This window comes from Macrotis lagotis, chromosome 1 (genome assembly GCF_037893015.1).
Source record: "Macrotis lagotis isolate mMagLag1 chromosome 1, bilby.v1.9.chrom.fasta, whole genome shotgun sequence".
NCBI classification, from domain to species: domain Eukaryota; kingdom Metazoa; phylum Chordata; class Mammalia; order Peramelemorphia; family Peramelidae; genus Macrotis; species Macrotis lagotis.
Genome location: NC_133658.1, coordinates 55,315,440 through 55,336,625, shown reverse-complemented (window position 1 = coordinate 55,336,625; position 21,186 = coordinate 55,315,440). Strand labels below are relative to the sequence as shown.

The window sequence follows — 21,186 nt, the reverse complement described above, 5'->3', positions numbered from 1 at the left end:
TTTAAGGGCAGTACCCAAGATACTAACTCTCGGATATTCATGTTTCAAACTGAAAAATGTCAGTCAGGAGCTTGTTCCATAGGAAGAGTTTCATAGGAAAATCTAAGGCAAGGGTCTAGTCTCTCATCAAAGACATCATCAAACCACTGCCTCCTCTACAATATGCAATTGCCAATTGAAATAAATTGGCCAAAGTGACCAAAGAGAATCCATACCAATCATACGTTCTCTCCTCCTTCCCCTCACACACAAAATAAGTCTTATTGGTATAGGAAAAGGTCCTGTTGACAATATTAAGAAAGAAAAAACTGAAAAATAATTCTAGAACACAAAATGTAAAGCCTGAGATGTAGTCATGGTTCTAATAAAACAGTAAAACAATGGCAATATTAAAGTAGGATCTTCAAACTGGACAAATATTTATGTACCATTCACAACAGTGATGGTGGTGAATGCTCAGGAGTTAGATAGTTCTCACTCCCTAGAATTCTCAAAAGGCCTTTAAAGAGCATCCATTTCAAATGCTAAACAATTTCAGTGAAAACTAGTACCAATCTAAATAGGTTACCATTTTAAGAAATGGTGACATTGGTTGTCATATCCCTTCCTCCTGGCAGTCAAGAGAATGATCTGGTCTCATGTCTCATCCCTAATATCACAACACATGTGTAAAAAGCATGATATATGTAAAAATTAATGCAATAGGGGTGGCTAGATGGCGTAGTGGATAGAGTACCGGCCCTGGAGTCAGGAGTACCTGAGTTCAAATCTGGCCTCAAAACACTTAATAATTACCTAGCTGTGTGGCCTTGGGCAAGCCACTTAACCCCATTTGCCTTACAAAAACCTAAAAAAAAAAATAATAATGCAAAGTTAACTTTTCACAGACAGACATGGAAGATGGTCATCTGAACTAGCCTATGGATGATACAGAGTAGAAGGCAAGCTTTGTGGGTAAAAAGAAGGGGGAACAGACTCAATTTCCTCTTCTAACTCTACTTTGTATGTGTATGTGGCTGCTCCATCAGGAATCTCAGAGCATTCTGACATTTAGGTGACAGGTATCCTCAGCTTCACTTTACAATTGGAGAAGCTCAGGCTAGAGGGGAAGGGCTTTGTCCAAAGTCTAAGTAAGTCAGCAGAAGAACCTGGAAGCAGCCCAGGCTTCCAAGCTCCAAAGCTGGCATTTTGGCCACTGGACTTTACTGCCTCCCAATAAGTAGTATTTACTAGAACTGGACATACTCAAGCTGAATAATTCATATTCTTGTCTTCCAAGGAAATAAGCTCCAGACAGCCTGCCCCATCCCCTCAGCTCTATGAGTTAAGAACTTTTTTTGTTTCTGATCCATCCGCTACAGACTATAGTAAGGTTCATCGCTGTGTAGGTCAAAGAGATTTCTGACATGACAGTACAAACTTTCCTATAATGAGATTTGTTCTTCCTAGAAAGCGGCCTCCTCCATCTAACTGTTTCATGCCCCCCATACACACCCCAGGTCGCCTTCCCAGTTTGTTCTGATCTAGTTGTGTTCTGTTTAAGTGCTGACATGCTCAATGCTCTTCTCCCAAGGTTACTGGCAAATATACAGGTCTATATTACATACTACATAGAAAGGACTTCAAGGAAGGGTGCTTGAATTTTTACTCCTTTGAGTGTGCATTTTGGTAAAAAGGCCTTATTTCAAAAGTGCATGCTGCTTCCAGTCTCAGACACCAAAGTCTCCAAGGCTTATCTCATCCTCCTGAAGCCAAAGGAGACGAGATCTTCCCTTCCAGTGAGCCGCCCTCTGTGATGAGGAGTTGCTCCATCATCAGGTGGTCAACGATTGAATGTTCTTGAGCATTTCATCAAAAGCCTCCGGGGAAGGGGGCTCGGCGTTCTGGAAGGTGGCCTTGATCCGGCTGTAGAGGCTGAAGGATTTCAGTTCCAGCCAGATGAACCCAAAGCGATCCTCGTCAAACAAGATGAAGATGCCTGGGGTCCTCTCCGGACTGGTGAAGCCATGGCCCGCTATCAGGCCCGTGCCATAGAAACTAAGAGGAGAGAAAAGGAAGAGATAGTAAGGGGGAAAAGAAAGGGGATCAAGGAAAAAGAAATGAGAGCAGTCTGTTAAAGGGTAAAGTCTTAAACAACAAGCTCTGGTTACATATACATACATACACACACACACACACACACACACACACACACACACTCTAGGAAGGGGGAAGAAAATATTTCAATTTTAGTCAAACTCCAACTGCCTTTCAGAAAACCTGTTTTTTAAAAATCTGGGAAACAGCAGGAATGAGTGTCACAAGGGAGCCATGCCTTCACATGAGGAACAACTGAAGGACGGCAAACTCTAAGCAACAGGCACTATACGAAGATAACAAGATGCTCTTATGTAAAAAGATCCAGCTCACAGCAAAGAGAAATGACATTAGGTTACAATAGTCTTTTCTAGTAATGAGGTCACTTACACCCAAATTTATGCTTTTAGTTTTTTCCCCCCCATCTCTGTCTATGCTAAACCTAAACATTACTACTGCTATCCATTAAGACTTAAGCAATAGCAAGCAGCAAGTGCCTAGAGAATATTTACAATATATCAACAATTCATCCATCTCCAATGATGCCCCAGAAACAGTATGAAAGCAAGGAAATATAAATGCAAAGAATGAACCAACTTCTGTTCTCAAAAAATGTACATTTTTGGGTGGCTAGGTGGCACAATGGATAGAGCACCAGCCCTGGAGTCAGGAGGACCTGAGTTCAAATGCAGCCTCAGACACTTAATAATTACCTAGCTCTGTGGCCTTGAACAAGTCACTTAACTCCATTTGCCTTGCAAAAAAAAAAAGTACATTTTAACAAAGGGGGAAAAAAAAACATATCCATACATAACCAACAAGTAGAGAATAACTCCAAGGCTAGGAGGGAGGCCCTAGTAGCTGGGGAGGAGCCCACTTTCCTGCTCCAGGTAGAAAGTGAGTAAGAGGTCAAAAGGAATAAATTCCAGGCCGGGGTGACTGACTGTGCAAAGGCAAGAGAAAAAAGGCTGGTCTGGCCAAAGTGTGGAGAGTGTGACAAGAAAGATAATACATCGAGGCTAGAAAATTAAGTCAGAGGGGCAGTTAAGTGGTAGTGAATAGAGTAACACTGGAGAAAGGAGGATCTGAGTTCAGATCTGATCTCTGAGACTTACTAGCTTGTGTGACCTTGGACAAGTCACTTAACCCTATTATCTTGCAAAAAAATAAGAAAAGAAAAGAGAAAAGAAAATTAAGTCAGATGTGGGTAGTACAGGACTTTACAGGTCAAAGAGAAAAGTTTATACTGGACCAAGAGGTTCCTAACATAACATCTGAGAACTTGGTTCCTTCATATTCCAGTAACTGTCATTTACTATTATTGGCTTCCCATTGTAATCCTACGCATTCTATTTTCTACATTTAAAAGCATAATTCTGAAGAGTGCACAGGCTTTAACAGCCTGCCATAGGGGACAACAAAGAATGCCTTCTTAGGAACTACAGGAAGCCCTTGCTCTTTAAAGTGCTGAGAAATGACATGGTCAGATGTGCAGTGAAGAGGCTGACTCCTAGAGAACACTGAACATAAAGGGAGTTGATTTTGGAGCCCATTCAATGCAATGATGACAGAGCTGAGGCAACCTAGTAGACCTGGAGGCCTAGGCTCTGTGGGGCCCTAGACAAGTCATTTCACTTTCTGGGGCTTCATTTTCCCTGTAAAATGAAGGGTTTAGACTGGATGATCCTTAGAGCTTTCATGACATTGGGTTCCTTTGCACAAATCCTAAAAATAGTAAAGTACACAGTCAGGCTTTCATTTTGTTTTCATTGCAGAGCCTGGATCCATGATTTCATCAGAGAGCCCTCCCAAGATGGAAAACACCTCCACTGGCACAGACCAACAATTCACTGTCACCCATTACAGTCAAGAGATGAATGGGGCCCTTGTCCAGTCACACAGCAATACATATCAGAGGGAAATAGTCAGGTTCTGTAATCACTACATTACCTCATATCCCTCATGGTAATAAGAGCAGTGTGACTTTACCAAATAAATGATATCAGTCACAACCAGAGAATTTCAATTCCACAAAAGACCTGTCCAGGAGGGCTCCTTCTCCAACATGCTGCTAAATTTTGATCAATAATAAAAATTACCTTCCTCAGCCTCTTTCTCCCAAAAAGCCCAGAGCAACACCAGTCTCTGGCTAGCTCCACAGAACTCCTGATTAAAGATGAGAAGTAGAGCAGTAAGGGTGTGTCATCAGGAGCAACAAAACTAGACTTAAAATCAATTAGACAAGAGACTGAGCCTGTACAGGGAGAGGTCAAGCACTCACCTGCATGAGTCTGAGAAGCAGACAAATGATTTCTCAGTTTGGGAGAAAAGCAGATCATTCACAATACTCAAGCAATAAAGCTTGGTCAGTAAGGCACTGATAAGTTTTAGAATATCTCAAAACTTGTCTAGGTCCATGGTCCATCAATGTTGGAAATTTCTTCCATTAGTACAGTTTGCAACTCATTGTCTTAGAATTTTCACAAAGAGCTCTAGAACTAGTTTTTAAAACACACTTTGTGGGAATGAAGGGAGCAGAGGACTATCCACCTGTTATTCTTTGCTTTCTCTTGACCTGCCTCTCTTTCCAATCACATTTCCTCAAAACTGTCAAGTCATTACAGATTTAGGGGAAGGAGGAACTTTTCAGGGTCATTGAGCCCAATTATCTCATTTATAGATGAGGAAACTGAGGTCTGAGACATTAATTTATTTGCCAAGGGACAAATCAGTCACAAACTACAAACAACGCGATCTCATTTTCTTCACTTGTTAGTCGATTGTGAGATCAAGATATCATTTGCTATAGAAAACCATTTTTGAAATGTTACCAATTCTTTTCCCACTTTTTTTTAACAAGGCAGTGGGGTTAAGTGGCTTGCTCAAGGGCACACAGCTAGGTAATTATTAAGTGTCTGAGGCCGGATTTGAACTCAGGCCCTCCTGACTGCAGGGCCGGTGCTCTATTCACTGCGCCACCTAGCTGCCCCCCCATATTTTCATAAAGAATATAATTATGTGTATATGGCATTTTCAGAAAGATATCTGAGTCAATTACTGATGCATTCCCAAACACCAACACCTCTTTGGGGTTCCAAAATGGTATGTCAATTTTTCTCCACTCTCTTACTCCCTAAATGTCTTATAAACAAAATCAATCCTTCCAAGCTTGGGTCACCTGCAGCACAGTGTCCTAGACACATATTTGGTCTGCGTCCCTTTCTCTTCCTGACTTCACCTTCTTAAGGGTCATTTTAGTTCATCATATAACACAATGGTCAGGTACTAAGGTCCAAAAATTCTAAGTCCTTAAACAATTTGTCAACATTTTTATCACACTGGGTCCCATGTTCCTGTTTCCCCTATGAACACTCTCAGAACAATAGGGTTCATCTGGGTCTCTCGCCAAGTTTTCTGTGCATTTGTTTCTACTTCTACAGCCTTTTGCTGTTTTATGAGGTGATATCACCCATCATCTTTTCCCATTCTTTCTTATAATGTTTTACAACCAGCTTGTTCCTGGCTGCCATGTCTTTAACTTGGCAAGAAGAGGAAGTATTGCTCTCTAAAAGATTTCTGAGACCATCTGTCCTCCTTATTAGGGTAACTGTCTTACATCAACTTAAGCTTTTGCTGGAAATGGTGAAAAACAAGGTCAAAGGGGCAGCTAGGTGGCGCAGTGGATAGAACACTGGCCTTGGGAGTCAGGAGTACCTGAGTTCAAATCCAACCTCAGACCCTTAATAATTACCTAGCTGTGTGGCCTTGGGCAAGCCACTTAACCCCATTTGCCTTGCAAAAAAAAAAAAAAACCTAAAAAAAAAAGAAAAGAAAAACAAGGTCTATATCTTCACCTTTCTCCATTTCTCATAAGAATGCTTCAGGTAGGGGCGGCTAGGTGGTGCAGTGGATAAAGCACCAGCCTTGGAGTCAGGAGTACCTGAGTTCAAATCCGGTCTCAGACACTTAATAATTACCTAGCTGTGTGGCCTTGGGCAAGCCACTTAACCCCATTGCCTTGCAAAAAAAAAAAAAAAACCCTAAAAAAAAAGAATGCTTCAAGTTGAAGCTACTGAACTTTTCAGTGTTATTTTCTCTTTATCCTTCTAATTTGATATGGATTTTGATATTTACTTAGTGGACTGAATGCATAGGAAATGCCAAATCTGCAATGACTCCCACAGATTAATAATACCCAATTATTTTGTATCTGATAAGAGAGTTAATTTCAATTTGTGTTGTTTTTATAATTTAAAAAGTGATTTAGGAGCAGTTAGGTGGAGCTGTGGCTAGATCACTGGCCCTGGAATCAAGAGGATGTGAGTTCAAATATGACCTCAGACACTTAATAATTACCTAATTGTGTGACCTTAGGCAAGCCATTTAACCCCAGTGCCTTGCAAAAACAAGGAAAAAAGTGATTTAGTGAATGTCTACTAAGTGATCATAAAGTAACTAAGTCCTAACCCCTCATAGGTTTAAAAAAAAAAAAAACTCCTAGAACCAATCTATTGCATCAAACCTACTTTATGGGAACTTGTGAGGACCAGCATTCCAGAATGCTGACTGAAGGCAGTGACCATGATCAAAACAAGGTGAAGAAGAAGCTAAGGAAGTTCTCAGAAGCCTGGGCTAGAGAGCAACCACTGGTCAGCAAGCAGGCCTATAATCTGGGGCTGATGGAGAAGAGGCATAACAGCCTTTGCTGGTGGTCCTTCTGTGCTCATACTCTCTCATGTACCAAAGCAAGACAAGGAGAAATGAAAAACAGGAGGAAGGGAAGAAACTAGGGGCCAAGCTCTGGAAATCTGTTATCAGATCCCATTGGCCACAGACCAAAGCATTTTGTTCTGCATTAGTGAGAGGAAAGGGGGTAGGAGGGAACCTCCACATCCAAAGGTTTCCCCAAGTTTCCCCAAGTCCTGCCATGAGGCCTTCAAGCAAAGACCAGCCTAGAGAACAAGGGAGATAACCTGACGCTGGCTCTCCTCACAGGGGAAACCTCAAACTCCCTAATCACCATGCAATGGACAGGTCACAGCTTTATCCCATCTACCAATTCACAACCAAGAAGACAAAGTTCAGCCCTCCCTCCTCCCCGAAGGAGGCCCCCCCCATTTCTTACCACATCCGACACGTTCGGGGATAGTCTTCATTTCTGGAGATCACTCCTGCAGGTAAGACGAAAGGTTGCCCAGTCTCTGACGCAGCCGGCTCTGGCACCACCTGGGGCAGGCTCCCCTCAGCTTCCACACCCTTCTCAGTCTCACATCCTCCTTCTGCCCCCTGAGAGGGAGTGGGAGCAGGCTGCTCCAACTTCTGGTAAGCTGGGCCCGCTGGACCTTCTCGGGGGCTGGGTTGGCCATGGCCCTGCCCAGTCTCAGGTCCCTCCTGATGCTGCTGCTGCTCCTGGCGGACTTGCTCGCGCACCTCCAAGATGATGCGAGAGAGCTCATTGAAGTTACGCAGGTTCTCGACATCAGGCAACTGGATTCGGTGCATGAGGTCAATTTCCACAGTTTGCTGACCAGCAGGAATATTAGGATCTCCCTAAAAGAAGGGTCAAGGGATCAGCAAAATGTGATTTCAGGAGTGACCTGGAAAACATGCACTGACTCCTTTGAGGGTCGAGCCTCCACTGACCAAATTATCTCCTTCCTCTCTTCTACTCAGCTGTTAAAAATGCCTTGTAACAAAGGAAGATAATTTAAATGCCTTTTTGTAAAGTCTAGTTCCTATTCTGGGGGAGGTCCATTGTGTTACTAGGCCTGGCCCTTTCATTGGCAGGTGATTATAAAACAGAGAGGGAAATCTCACAGAAGCAACACGAACTCCATGATGTCCATCCATTTAGTCCTATATCACTTATGTCACTTGTATCGATATTCATGTAATACATCTTTGTTCAAAGGTTTGTAATGAAAACCAGTGTAAACGTGGGGAGATATATATATATATACAGTCTAGATAAGTTGATTACAATTATGCAACTAGCATATAATGTTAATCCATGGAAAAACAATGATGGGGGAAGGGAGTATATGTGCAAGATATCTGAAGCTTTTAAAGAATGTTAAGATTTCCAAAGAAGAAAATATAAACCTGGGCTAACTAAACAACTGTGCTATTAGTCTTCTAGAAAAGTATTTCTTGCATGGAAAAAAAAAAAATAGGATGAGATTGGAATGGGAGTGACGGGTTGGGGATGGAGATAAGCCAAGGATCCCCATGGCCAGTCACAAGACACCCAAACAAAGTGGGACTTAAGGAAGGAAGCTCTACAAGCAGAGGTCAGTGGATAAGGCTGAGATGTGAGGGTCAGGCACGGGCAAGGAAAACAGTTTCAACCCGAAATCCCTGGGGGAGGGGCAGATCTGAGGCCAACCAGCTCTCCCCAACCCAGAGGTGCTCCAAGAAAATGCATCATTCCTGGTCAGAGGCTGAAATGGGGTAAACTAGCAAGAAATAACTGTGACATCAAAGAGAAGGGGAAAAAATAATCAGCCAGGAAGAAAGCAATGAGACAGAGAAATCATAAACCCAAGCTGCCTGGAAAGGACAATTTATATGGAACTTCAGTGAGTGACACTCTGAACTGCAGCAATACCTTGCAGAGTCTAACACATTCATGCCAGAGAAACCTCCCCGGTTCTGCACCCATTCTCCTGGGGCAGGTATCTGAGTTTGCTGAAAGAAGTCTGACAACTGCCCAGGGCTGGGGGGAACAACTCATTCTCTATAAAAATGCCTGGACAGGGCCTGCAAACACCTTCCCAGCAGTGGAAGGCAGTCCTGAAAAACAGAGCCAACCATCACTGGGCTGGCTCCCCTTAAGAGCCTTGGCTAGGACAGCCTAACTTTGTCAAATCCCAGAACACAGGAGTTAGAAAGGAGCTTATTTGCAGTTCCAAGGTCAGCTTTTAAAAGGTCTAAACATAAACCAACAAATATATAGCTAAAAGGGACCTAAAAAGTCATTGATTACAACTGGTCACTTTATAGATGAGGAAACTGAGGCCCAGAGAGAAGCAATTCATTCAAGGCCACCTGACTTCAAGGCTGAGATCCCCTAGACTGATCCTGTTATGAGTTTAGACAGATGAGGAAGCTGAGGACTTTGGTCAGAGTCGTGTAGTATCAGAAGTGGGTCCTGAACCCAGGCTCTCTGGATTCAGCCTCCAAGACAGCATCCAAACAACTTCACTTTTCAACCACAAACTAGAAGACTTGTGGTCCACGGGCTCTCTCGACCAGAGATCTCTACTCTTCTGAGATGCCGCTCCCCTGGGAAGAGAGGCTGGGACCTGAGGTGAAGAAACTCAAGCCTGCAGAGCTGAGAACACCTGCCCAAGATCACTCAGAGAGGGAGGAGCAGAACCAGAATTCAAAATCAAGAAGCAGTGAGGGATCTGAGAGCAAATCACAGGTCTACCTATTACAGTCCAGTTCAACCTTCAGCAAATCATATTTCCCTCTCTGGGATCTCAGTTTTTTTCAAGTACAAAAATCTAAGAATAAGAGACAATTTTGAAGGTCTCTTCCATTTCTAAATCTATGAGATGATCATAGGTTCTCTAACCCTGAGGACTCTTTACCCCATCTTGTTCAATTCACATTATTCCCTCAACTGATCACATCAAGAAACAAAGATGTTGGAAATTTCTCTTAAGTCAGAGGAGGCAGACAGCTTGGCAGGCAAGGAGACAGTGACAACAGACTTACCGTTATCTTTGTTCCTTTGGCACACTTCCCATGGAAGCTCAGCATGACAATCTCTAATCCATGACTACCATAAGTTCCCTTGAAGAGGCCTGGCTTGATGAGATCATCAGGTCTTCTAGGAGGGAGGTAGATCCGTCTATATGTCAGACAATTGCTAAAGAAGACAGAAAACAAACAAACATAACAACATAGTACAGACACTATGAGGGTTTCTGAATTCTTGGAAGAAACTATCACCTGCTTTTCCTTTTTTAAACTATTCTGGGAATCTCATAGTTTGTTTTGCCATGGAACTGCTAGACACTCACTCCCAGAAGATAAACTGATGGCAGCTTAAGACAAATTTGGCCCAAGGCCATAGAGAACAAAAAATCATCATCAAGTGCCCCCACCGCACCCCCAGTTCATCAGTTCTGTCTTAATCTCTAAATTAAAAAAAAATTTCCATCCAAAACAGCCTCCCCAGCACACAGCAAAATATATCATCAATTTACAGTAAGAATTCTTTTAAAAAGTCATTACATTATTGTGCTGCAAACATCCCAGATCAAGTTTGATCTCTAGATCAAAAGAAAATCATCTGCTTTTGCTTCTGACATCCCTTCGCATGTCACCAAGAGAAAGATCCATATGACAGAGTAATCACCTAGGATGTCATTAGCAAGGACAAGATTTGGAAAACCTTTTGTCCAAAGGGGTTAAGACAAAAGAATTCACAGCTCAAGTAGGGAGAACAGAATTTCATGTCTGCCCACGCAGCAAAGATCTGACCCAATTCATCTCTGGCTCAATCAATGAGGCTGGGGAGCTGCCTGAGACTCACCCAGCCAGCAAATGTCAACAGGAGCAATTTGAATTCAGGTCTTCCTGACTCCAAGCCCAATATTCTACCCACTATACCATGGTTGCCATTCCAAGGGAAGAATACTTGTATAACACTTTTATGTGCATTTTATATATTTTGAACATATATAACAGAAAGTAGAAGACTTAAGAAGTTTGACTAATACAATGACCAATATGATAACCTAGAAAAATGATGAAGCCTGCTATCTATCTCCTAACAAAACAGTAGATGACGGGACTCAAGGCACAGATTTGAGATAAATATTTTTGACATGGCTAATATGAGAATTAGTTTTGTGTAACTAGCCATAATTGTTACTAGGGTTTTGTTTTTCTTTTTTTCCCCCTAGAAGGAGGAAAAGAAAATAAGTTTGTTCATTGAAAAAAAAATAAAATTTTTAAAGTGAACACATATCTATTATCTAGCAGTGTGTGTGTGTGTGTGTGTGTGTGTGTGTGTGTGTGTGTGTGTCAAGAAACAATGAGAAAATACAGTGATAAGAGAGAGAAAGAGAGAAATTTCATGAAATCCTAACTGATGAAAGTAGAAAAGAGCAACAGTCCAAATTTGGAGAAAGAAGGGTGGCCATCTGAGGTCACCTAAGGCCACCTGAGGCCAAGGCTCCACTCCAGCCCTTTCACAGTCAGCCTGCTGCAGGGTAGCAGGGTGTGGATCTAACCACAGGAAGGTTGTCTATGTTTGGGTGTCTGCTTTGCTTAGATAAAAATCCAGATGCTCCAAGCCCTCTCAGCAGAGTATGGGTGGCTCCATCAGGCCCAGAAGACACAGGACTCCACCAGGACTTCTTTGCATGTAGCACCAACACTTACTCATACTGACTGGTATAAATGAACTTCATCAAGATAAGCTCCTGCATGTGTTCATGGAAAATGTCTTCCAAGGTCCGCCCCCATTCTTCTCTGAGCCATGTTCGGAATTCCTGTCAAAATGATAAAGTTTAGGAAATTCTCCCCAGAAAATTGGTATGAACCACTATCTCTACATAACTATGTTCCAGATGTTCAGTTATAAACTATGTATCAGTATATTTCCACTATGTCCTGATCTATTTAACTCTCAAAAACTAGATAAACTGGGGCGGCTAGATGGCACAGTGGATAGGGCACTGGCTCTGGAGTCAGGAGGACACCTGAGTTCAAATCTGGCCTCAAACACTTAATAATAGCCTAGTTTTGTGGCCTTGGGCAAGCCACTTAACCCCACTGCCTTGCAAAAAACCTTAAAAAGAACTAGACAAACTAATATGGTTTATACAAAACTCTTAAGTTCCAAATTTTGCCAAGTGTTTTTCATCATTTGAATGAATCCTAACACTCAAAAGGTTCAGATCTTATTTCCAAATTATTACTGTTTTGGAATATTTTACTTTCCCTAATCCAAGCAGGTTAACAAAAATGAATCAACAGTTCCATTTTGATGGAGTTCTTTGAAAGATATTAAAAAGGCCAAAAAAGCCATCAATGTGAAAGTGAAAATGTAGACGCAATTATAACATACAAACATTTTACTATAAATGCTGTAAATGACATCAAAGACAAGACCTCAGGTAGAGTTAGAACAAAGTTTTCTATGAACACAAACCATAAAAATACCAACCAATTCAAATAAACCAGGAAAAAAATTCTCTGAAGTAGGGGCAGTTAAGTGGCACAGTGGATAGAGCAACAGCCCTGTAGTCAGGAGGACCTGAGCTCAAATTCGATCTTGGAAACTAAATACTTACTTAGCTGTGACCTTGGGCAAGTCATACATTGCCTTGCAAAACAAACCAATTCTGGAGAGCAATATGGAACTAAGCCCTAAAAGCAATAAAACTGATCATACTCTTTGACCCAACAATTTCAATACTAGACCTAAATCCAGAAGAAATCATAAAAAAATGGGAGAAGTCCCACATGCTCCAAAATACTCATAAAAGCTATTTTTGTGGTGGCAAAAATTGGAAATTGAGGGGATGCCCAGCAATTGGGGAATGGCTAAAGTTATGGGTATTTGAATGTTATGGAGCACTATTGTTTCATAAGAAATCAAGAACAGTCAGACTCTAGAGAAGCATGGAATGAATTACAGGAACTGATGCTGAATGAAGGGAACAGAACCAAGAGAACATTGTATGCATTAATGACACCGTGAGTTGATCAACCCTGATGGATGCAGCTGCTCTCAAGAGTTCAGAGAGTTAGAACAACCCTAGGAGACAGTTTATGGACAACACTATTCCCATCCAGAAGAAGAAAAACAAACAAAAAATAAAAACAACAAAAAAAACCCTCCAGAATCTGAATGACAACTACATTCACTTTTTAAAAATTTCTCTTATGCATTTCTTTCCTATCTCATGGTTTTCTTTCTTTTCCCTTAATCCTAATTCCTCATACCAGAAATGACTAATCTGTAAACATGTTAAACACAAATATGTACATACAGTGTTCACCTCACTGTTCACCACTGAGGGGAGGGGGATGGGAAGGGAACATGGAAGGAAATTATGTAACTTAAAAATATGCATATGCATGCGGATGAATATTGAAAAACTTTTATAACATGTAGTTGAAAAAATAAAGTAAAATATCAATTAAAAATGTTTCCAGTTAAAAAAATAATAATAAAGTATGTATTTGCTCCCACAATAGTTTATTAGAGGATTGGACCTGGGGGTGGAGGAGCTTTCTAAACAAACAGCTCCAAGTTCTAAGTAAAATCAAGGAACAATCTCAGAACCTCTACAAAACTTTGTTTGTCTTGCTAAGTAAATATATGACCAATATGTGGTCATTTATGGTAAACAAGCACATGAGGTGGTGTTTAACAATAAAGTGGTTGGGGTAGCATGTTGTATACCCTAGCAGCTAGCCCTTTCTCCTGACCAGGTGTACTCTAGACTAGGTACACAGGTTCTAGATGTCCTTGAGACTTGAGGAATTTAAAAAATAAATTTGGCACACTATTTGAAAAAGATTACTACTACTACTACTACTACTTATATCTACTATGTTACTACTACTTATACTACAAATAGTCTGGTGAAAGTGTAAGCTCATTTGATTAAATTTATTTATTCCTTCTTATCTCATACCACTAATAACAAAATGGTTATTATGAATGATCAGATTAAAGATGTAATTGGATGGCTAATACAGAAATGATGCTTTACATGGTACTCAAAATTATTTTTAAAAAATTAACAAAAAAATATAGCAAGGTACTAAATTCACTCATTTTACTTCTGTAATGAATAGCCATTTACATAAATTTATTAGATAAATTATAAATGAGTTTAAATAGGACTATAAACGGTTTCATGTAACCTGCAAAAAATTTAAATATAATGGATATTTGTTGACACCCTCTTTCCAAGGACCCTAGAAATAGTTTTTTTAGAAAGATTTTATTTATTTTGAGCTTTACAATTTCCCCCCCATTCTTCCCCCCCACCCCCTACAGAAGGCATTCTGTTAGTCTTTACATTGGTTCCATGTTATACATTGATCTCAGTTGAATGTGATGACAGAGAAATCATATCCTTAAGGAAGAAAAATAAAATATGAGATAGTAAAATTACATAATATAACACTTTTTTTAAAACTAATTTGACAGTAATAGTCTCTGGTCTTTGTTCAAAGTCCTTAATTCTTAATCTGGATAAAGATGGTATTCTCCATTGCTGATAGCTCAAAATTGTCCCTGGTTGTTGCACTGAAGGGACAAGAAAGTCCATCAAGGTTGATCATCCACCCCCATGTTGTTGTTAGGGTGTACAAAGTTTTTCTGGTTCTGCTCATCACTCAGCATCAGTTCATGCAAATCTTTCCAGGCTTCCTTGAATTCCCATCCCTCCTGGTTTCTAATATAACAATAGTGTTCCATGACATACATATACCACAGTTTGTTAAGCCGTTTTCCAAATGAAGGACATACTCTTAATTTCCAATTTTTTACCACCACAAACAGGGCTGCTATAAATATTTTTGTACAAGTGATGTTTTTACCCTTTTTCATCATCTCTTCAGGATACAGACCCAGTAATATTATTGCTAGGTCAAAGGGTATGCACATTTTTGTTGCCCTTTGAGCAACAATCCCAAATTGCTCTCCAGAAAGGTTGGATGAGTTCACAGCTCCACCAACAATATATTAGTGTCCTAGATTTCCCACATCCCTTCTAACATTGATCATTATCCTTTCTGGTCATATTGGCCAGTCTGAAAGGTGTGAGATGGTTTAATTTGCATTTCTCTAATAAGTAATGATTTGGAGCAATTTTTCATATGACTATGGGTTGCTTTGATTTCCTCAGCTGTAAATTGCCTTTGCATATCCTTTGACCATAGAAATACATTCTTAAAAAACCACAATCCTACTTGAACCCAAGTCTTCTTGACTCCGAAAACAGCTTTCTATCCACTACAGCACCCTGTATCAAATGGCATGCTAAAATTCATCTATGATATTTTCTATTAATGTTCTATTAATGGACTCTTGCTCAGGATCACACAAGTAACAATGGATCAGGGCTAGAGTTTGCACTCAGGTCCCTTGACTTCAAGTCCAACAGTTTCTACTGTATCACACTGTTTATTCCTATTGGATGGATCCACCAGTTTCTTCTATGCCTTCTAAATTTCATTTAATTGTAGATTTGGAATAAAAGATAAATTTAATTTTGGCAATGATGTAATTGAGATATTGCTAATTGAGGTAACTGACATCCAAGTGTTATTCAAACCATTGGAAATATCAGTCATTAGAAATACCAGGATTAGAGAGAATGATTTAGAAGCATGAAGTCTAGGTAAAGATGCAGGTCTGGGTAAATGAAGTTGCCAGAGGATAACATATATATGTATATGCATATATGTATAGGGAAGCCCAAAAACAGAATTTTGTGAACCACTCAATAAAGAATTCTGGTCAAGAAAAGGAAAAAAGTGGAGGAATAAGAGAATCAGTCTTGTGTAAAGTCTGAGAAGTAAAGAGGGAGAAAGTATCCTGGTGCTGATGGGTCAACTAGCATCAAAAACTGCACAGAGGCTATTGAGTTTTGTGAAGGAAGGTTGGTGGTGGTAGGGTACAACATGCCTTGGAGAGGCCTCTGCTAGCTTTGAAAGACTAATCTTTATTTCTTCATTATGCACTATTTATGTGTCCTGCCCTACCATGTAAATGAGGAATTCCTGTGTTTACACAATCCAAAGGTCATAATGTTCAACTACTCTACTAGGTTATGGGGAAGTATTTAATCCCTATTGGGTGATTCCATGATACTGTAAATTCCTTGATGCTTTTCTGCTGACTTGTGCTATTTATTGTATTAAAAAGGTCTAGGCCATAAAGGAAAAAAAATTCAACCCTAAATAGAAGACTATTTAAAAAATTTTTATATACCTGCTGAAAGAATTACTGCCTCTGCCACTAGATTCAGTTGGTGTGCCAAAAGCATCTGTAAAGAATACTACTGGAGGGGCAGCTAGGTGGCACAGTGGATAGAGCTCCAGCCCTGGAGTTGGTGGGCCCTGGAGTTGGTGGGCCTTGAGTTCAATTCCAGCCTCAGACACTTAATAATTACCTAGCTATGTGACTGTGGGCAAGTCACTTAACCCCACTGCCTTGCAAAAGCCAAAAAAAAACCAAAAAAACAAAAGAAACAGCACTCAGAAGAAAAAATAAAGGGGAATTATTTTTTAATGTGCCTTTAACCCTCTCAATCCTAAGACAGACAACCACACACTGACTAGAGCAGATAGATACAAACAGTGAGTGGCAAATGTAGATGTTTCTACTTGCTGTCAACCCACCCACGCTGGCAGCCTGGGAGACAGACCCCCGCACAATATGTGGCATAGTCTCTTTGATCAAAACCAAAGCCCAGGGCAGTAGTTTTGGTTTCTCTGGGGAGGCAGGCAGGACAGTTGCAATCAGTTCACAGGTATTCAGAGCCAGGTTTGGGAGTACAAAACATTCTAAAATGTTAATACTGGGTACATTCTGCTTGTCTTTAATTCATACTATAATAAACTCTAAATAGAGGAATTAATGGAAGGGAGGTTGCTGGGGCCTGGGACAACTGCCAACTTCCCTTACAGGCATTTATAACAAATAAACAGAAGCCACCATTTTAACAATATTTTTAAAAGCCAGTCTCTCAGATATTTTAGATACATGAGCTGCCTAAATCCCTATGCCTCAAGCTGATCACAAAATGAGGGATAGTACAGTGTAGTGGCTCCAGATTCAGGAGAGACTTGGGGTCACATCCTCCCTCTCCACAAACTGGCTATGTGACCATGGACAAGTCACTTAATTTCTCTCAGCCTCAGCTTCCTTATTTGTAAAATGAGGTATTGACCTCAAAGGGATTATTTAGAGGGTTAAATGAGATAATGTATGTGAAAGTGCTTTACAAACTGGAAGAACTATATACATAAACATTCACACACATTAGCTACTATTAACAAGGCACAAAATGGTGTCTACACAAACAATAGGAGACTTGAAACCAAATCAGTTCTTTTAAATAGTTTTGTGGTTTACATTAAAGACAGAATTACTAATTCGTGATAGCAGCCCTAAGGGTGTATCTGACATGCAAGCTTCTGTACCACCTGATCTCCAAATAAAGTAATGTATCTGATTATCTCTGAAAGTCAAAATCCAAAAGGAAAAGCCTCACTACATAACACAGCAAAATTAACATTTCAAAATCTTAGCTTCTCCATTTCTGAAATTCAGATTAGCTACAAAATGCTGAGAAATCACGGCTCAGAAGCTTCTTTAAATCAAGTCAATATATTATTTGAACTAAAAAATGCCTTGTGATCAAATTAAACACTTCCATTTTTTTTGGAAGGTTGGGGTTTTTTTTTTAAGTTTTCTATGCACAGTTCCAGTCATTTAACAAACAATGAACATACTCACATGGAACAACTCCTAACAATGTGCTAAAAAACATCTCTGCTAAGAACTCTGCTATTACTATCTCTAGAGTAAATTGTGAGGCGGAGCCTATATCCCTGTAGAGTATTCCTCAGGGCCCAGACTTACCTCTTGTCTTCCACCAGACATCCTATGATGATCTGTCTGGTTGCACTTGGTAGAAAACTCATCCTTCTTTACAATCTAGTGATTCATAGGAGGAGAAAAAAAGAGAACTGACAACAAGAAGTATTATGTGAGCGACTTGACAGAAGGGATTCAGGCACACAACGTGAAACCTTCCAAGGAAACCCCTTCTAGGTGACCAAACCATCCTAGCTTGAAGGCAGTTTTGGCCATCGCTAACGGTGAAAGGTAAAATGGCAGAAGCATCTCCACATCCTGAAAGAACAGTTTTCTTGGAGGTGAGGGTAACAGTAGCACTGAAAGAAGACAGACAGGCATTCTGCACTCACAGAGCTTCTGAGTTAAGCAAAAAGTGACTGTTTGCTAGTTAGGGATATCATCCACTTCTCTCAAGGATGATCCTGATTATTTGCCATAATCTAACACCAAGGGTAGGGTGGTTTACCAAATTGCAGGTTCTCCTGCAACAGAAAAGACCCCCAAGTGGGAAAACCACCCAGAGTTTAATCTGAATGGATAATCAATGGTTTCCTTTGGATTATTTTTTCAAGAATTCCAACAAGTCCAAAAATATTAAATAATTCATAAGTGGGGCAGGGTTTAAAAGATATCTTCCTCCTTTCTCCACAGTTTAATTACTAGTACAATATATAAACTTAAGTCCAGAATATGAACTCAAAACTCAAATGGTATATGATCGAAGACATGCTTCTAGTTTACATAAATAGAGAAGTTTGTACTATGCTTACCTGAATGTGGCCATTATGAGGCCCCTTGTGGCCATACATACACTCCACTGTCGCAGACTTTCTTTCCATTAAGTGAATCCTAAACAAAGGCTTAAATCTCATGGGGTCATCAACATGTGGGTCATGGGGAGGCAGATACATCCAACCAATGATAAATAAACCATCTACCTGTACCAAAAGAGAGGAGGCTATGAGAGAGAATTAAAAATCCTTCAATGAAAAAAAAAATCCTTCAATGGCTTCAAATGCTCCATAGTTCTATCCTAGCCTCTTCAAACATGATCTTGTTTCCCCACTACCTCCTCTGAGTACACTTTTGTTTTGGAGACTGCTTTTCCAATTACCAGCTTGAGACTCAAGTAGATGGCAAATTCTCTGTGAGAGATGGAAAAAAGAAGGGCAATTTTTAATAAAGATTTCCATTTGAAGGCACTCTATGAATCAATACTTGATTGCTCAAATTCCTCTGTCCTACAGAACCAATCCAGGCCTGGGATTGAGGTCCTAACTCTGTGGATCCCAGGGGTGGAGCTGGAAGTGATCTTCTAGCATATCAAAGCCAAAGAAAGCTAAATGACCTGCCTAAGCCATATAGGTAGGAAACTGCAGACTCTGAAAACTCCCAATCCAGAGTTGGGTGAACAGCATTAGGCTGAACCAAGATCCCGGTCTGGGACAAGATAATGGTGGCAGTTATCCTTTCATAAGATTATCTCTTTCTTTCTACTTATTCACTGCTTTTGGAAGATACATTTTCTCCTTACTCTATTATTCATGCCAGTAAGAAAAAACAATCCTTCCCCTTGCTCAAAAAAAAAGGAAAAAAAAATCTACCAAGCTTATCTTCAAAGAGAAAATAATCAAAAAGAAGGCTTGGGGGCGCTAGGTGGAGCAGTGGATAGAGCACTGGCCTTGGAGTCAGGAGTACCTGAGTTCAAATCTGGCCTAAGACACTTAATAATTACCTAGCTGTGTGGCCTTGGGCAAGCCACTTAACCCCATTGCCTTCAAAAATCTTAAAAAAAAGACTTATTTTTCTCTAATAGCATTAGATATAAGCCCCTCCCAAAATGAATTGTTAATTAGTGCTTCCTCTCCAAATGGCAAAGGACACTTATCCTTCAGCAGAACTCAAGACAAAGGAACAAGATACTGAGTTGAAACAACAAAGGCTAGCTAAAATTATTCAGGATGGTTCATTTAAACCAGCTCTGTATGCCCTAAAAATGAGACTAAAAAACTCCTACCAAATCAGGGACCCTTTTTGAATTCTTCACTGACTATCTACTTTTAAAGTGAGTTGAAAAAAGTCAAGAGGATCCAATTTATTCAAAAGAGAAGATTAAAATATAAATTTGAAATACTGTAGGGGGATAGGGGAGGGAAGAATGACAGGTTTATTTCAAAATGTATCTTAATCTTCTTTCCCCTCAAATTAACTTACTGCCAGTAGATCATGACTGAATCTGTTATGAGTGAGCAGGTAACTAGAGATCAAAGAGAAAATGGGCTTAGGAGTGAGGCGCTTCAACACTTTATTAGATAAAAAGGAGTGGCAAAGAGCCAGTTACCCACATTGATTTCCACAACTCTAACACTGGATATGTGTAAGAGAGTGGGCTTAAAAGCAAAACCAAAACTCCCCCAACTTCAATCCCAGAGCTTTATCATAACTGCAGCATGCATTGGAATGAAATCTCACAAGGAATTAATTCAAGGTGCTGTGGAGCTGACCCACTACTCAGACTGCCCTGCCACCCACCTTAGGATCCTTGGGAGGACCAGACTATAAGGCTTCAGGCTAGAATCAGAGTGAACAGAAGGCAATTTCAGCCCTCCCCTCCCTATGTCCTTTCTGCATAATCATTTCCTAGCCCTGACCTAGGAGACAACAAGGGAAATTCATAACAAGCATGTACAGGGTTCAGGTTTAGACCCAAAGGTAGCTAGAACTCCCAAGGAATTTACTAGATCTTTAGAATCAGCCAAGGACTCAAAGGTACTCTTCCAATCATGAGAAGTTAGAGGAAGTCTTAGGGACTGGGGTCTTGGGCAGTCCCAGAAAACCCATGACAGAATTTGGCTTACTGTGATGTAAGTCAGTAGTGTCAAATTTAAATAGAAACTAATCCCTGCTGCTGCCTGTTAACTTGAAAAACAACACAGTAGCACTAACTATATTGGACTGTACCATTATCTATTTTGTTAAGCATTTCCCAATTACATTTTCATCTGGGACTGGAATGAGGAGTTCTACATCACTGATGTAAGGTACTGGAAAACACCATCTCATACACAGCCCTCAGGGCTCAAAATTACCAGTACTACTCAAGATCTCCACTGTTTACTAGCTCATACAGATACTTGAAAATTAATCTACTTATTTCTATTAAAATCCAAAAGTAACTGTCTTTCCTTTAGACCAGAGTTATTAACTTAATAAATCTGTTTACTCTTAGAGAAAAGCAAGAATGAATTTAGGAGATCAGACAAACCCTATTTCTAAATACCAGTTTCAACTCTTCCAACTTGCCTGGAGGGGAAGTCTGCCAATTTCAGGTGCTTTGCTTCCCTGGTTTTAGTGGCGCCTCTTGCTGAGGATGGAGCCTCCTCTGAGTGCTCCTCTATTAAATTTAATGTTCAGATAAATATGCCTTGTAATGCTTGTGTACTTTTAGAAGCATACACGATGTTAAAGAAAAAAACACCTTC

At 40.3% G+C, this 21,186-nt stretch overlaps 1 protein-coding gene across 8 annotated transcripts in view; it reads right to left on the bottom strand.

The window, feature by feature from the left end:
* Nucleotides 1–866: 866 nt before the first annotated feature.
* FBXO31 (F-box protein 31) overlaps nt 867–21,186 on the bottom strand; it is a 58,080-nt gene continuing 37,760 nt past the window's right edge. For all 8 annotated transcript variants that reach the window (XM_074201691.1, XM_074201699.1, XM_074201710.1 and 5 more), the window contains 6 exons: nt 18,475–18,642; nt 17,708–17,782; nt 11,476–11,585; nt 9,799–9,952; nt 7,202–7,626; nt 867–2,037 (listed from right to left, as the gene is read on the bottom strand). In XM_074201691.1, coding sequence (XP_074057792.1) covers nt 1,815–2,037; nt 7,202–7,626; nt 9,799–9,952; nt 11,476–11,585; nt 17,708–17,782; nt 18,475–18,642 — 1,155 coding nt within the window. In that variant the 3' untranslated portion in view covers nt 867–1,814. The remainder of the gene's footprint in view (nt 2,038–7,201; nt 7,627–9,798; nt 9,953–11,475; nt 11,586–17,707; nt 17,783–18,474; nt 18,643–21,186) is intronic.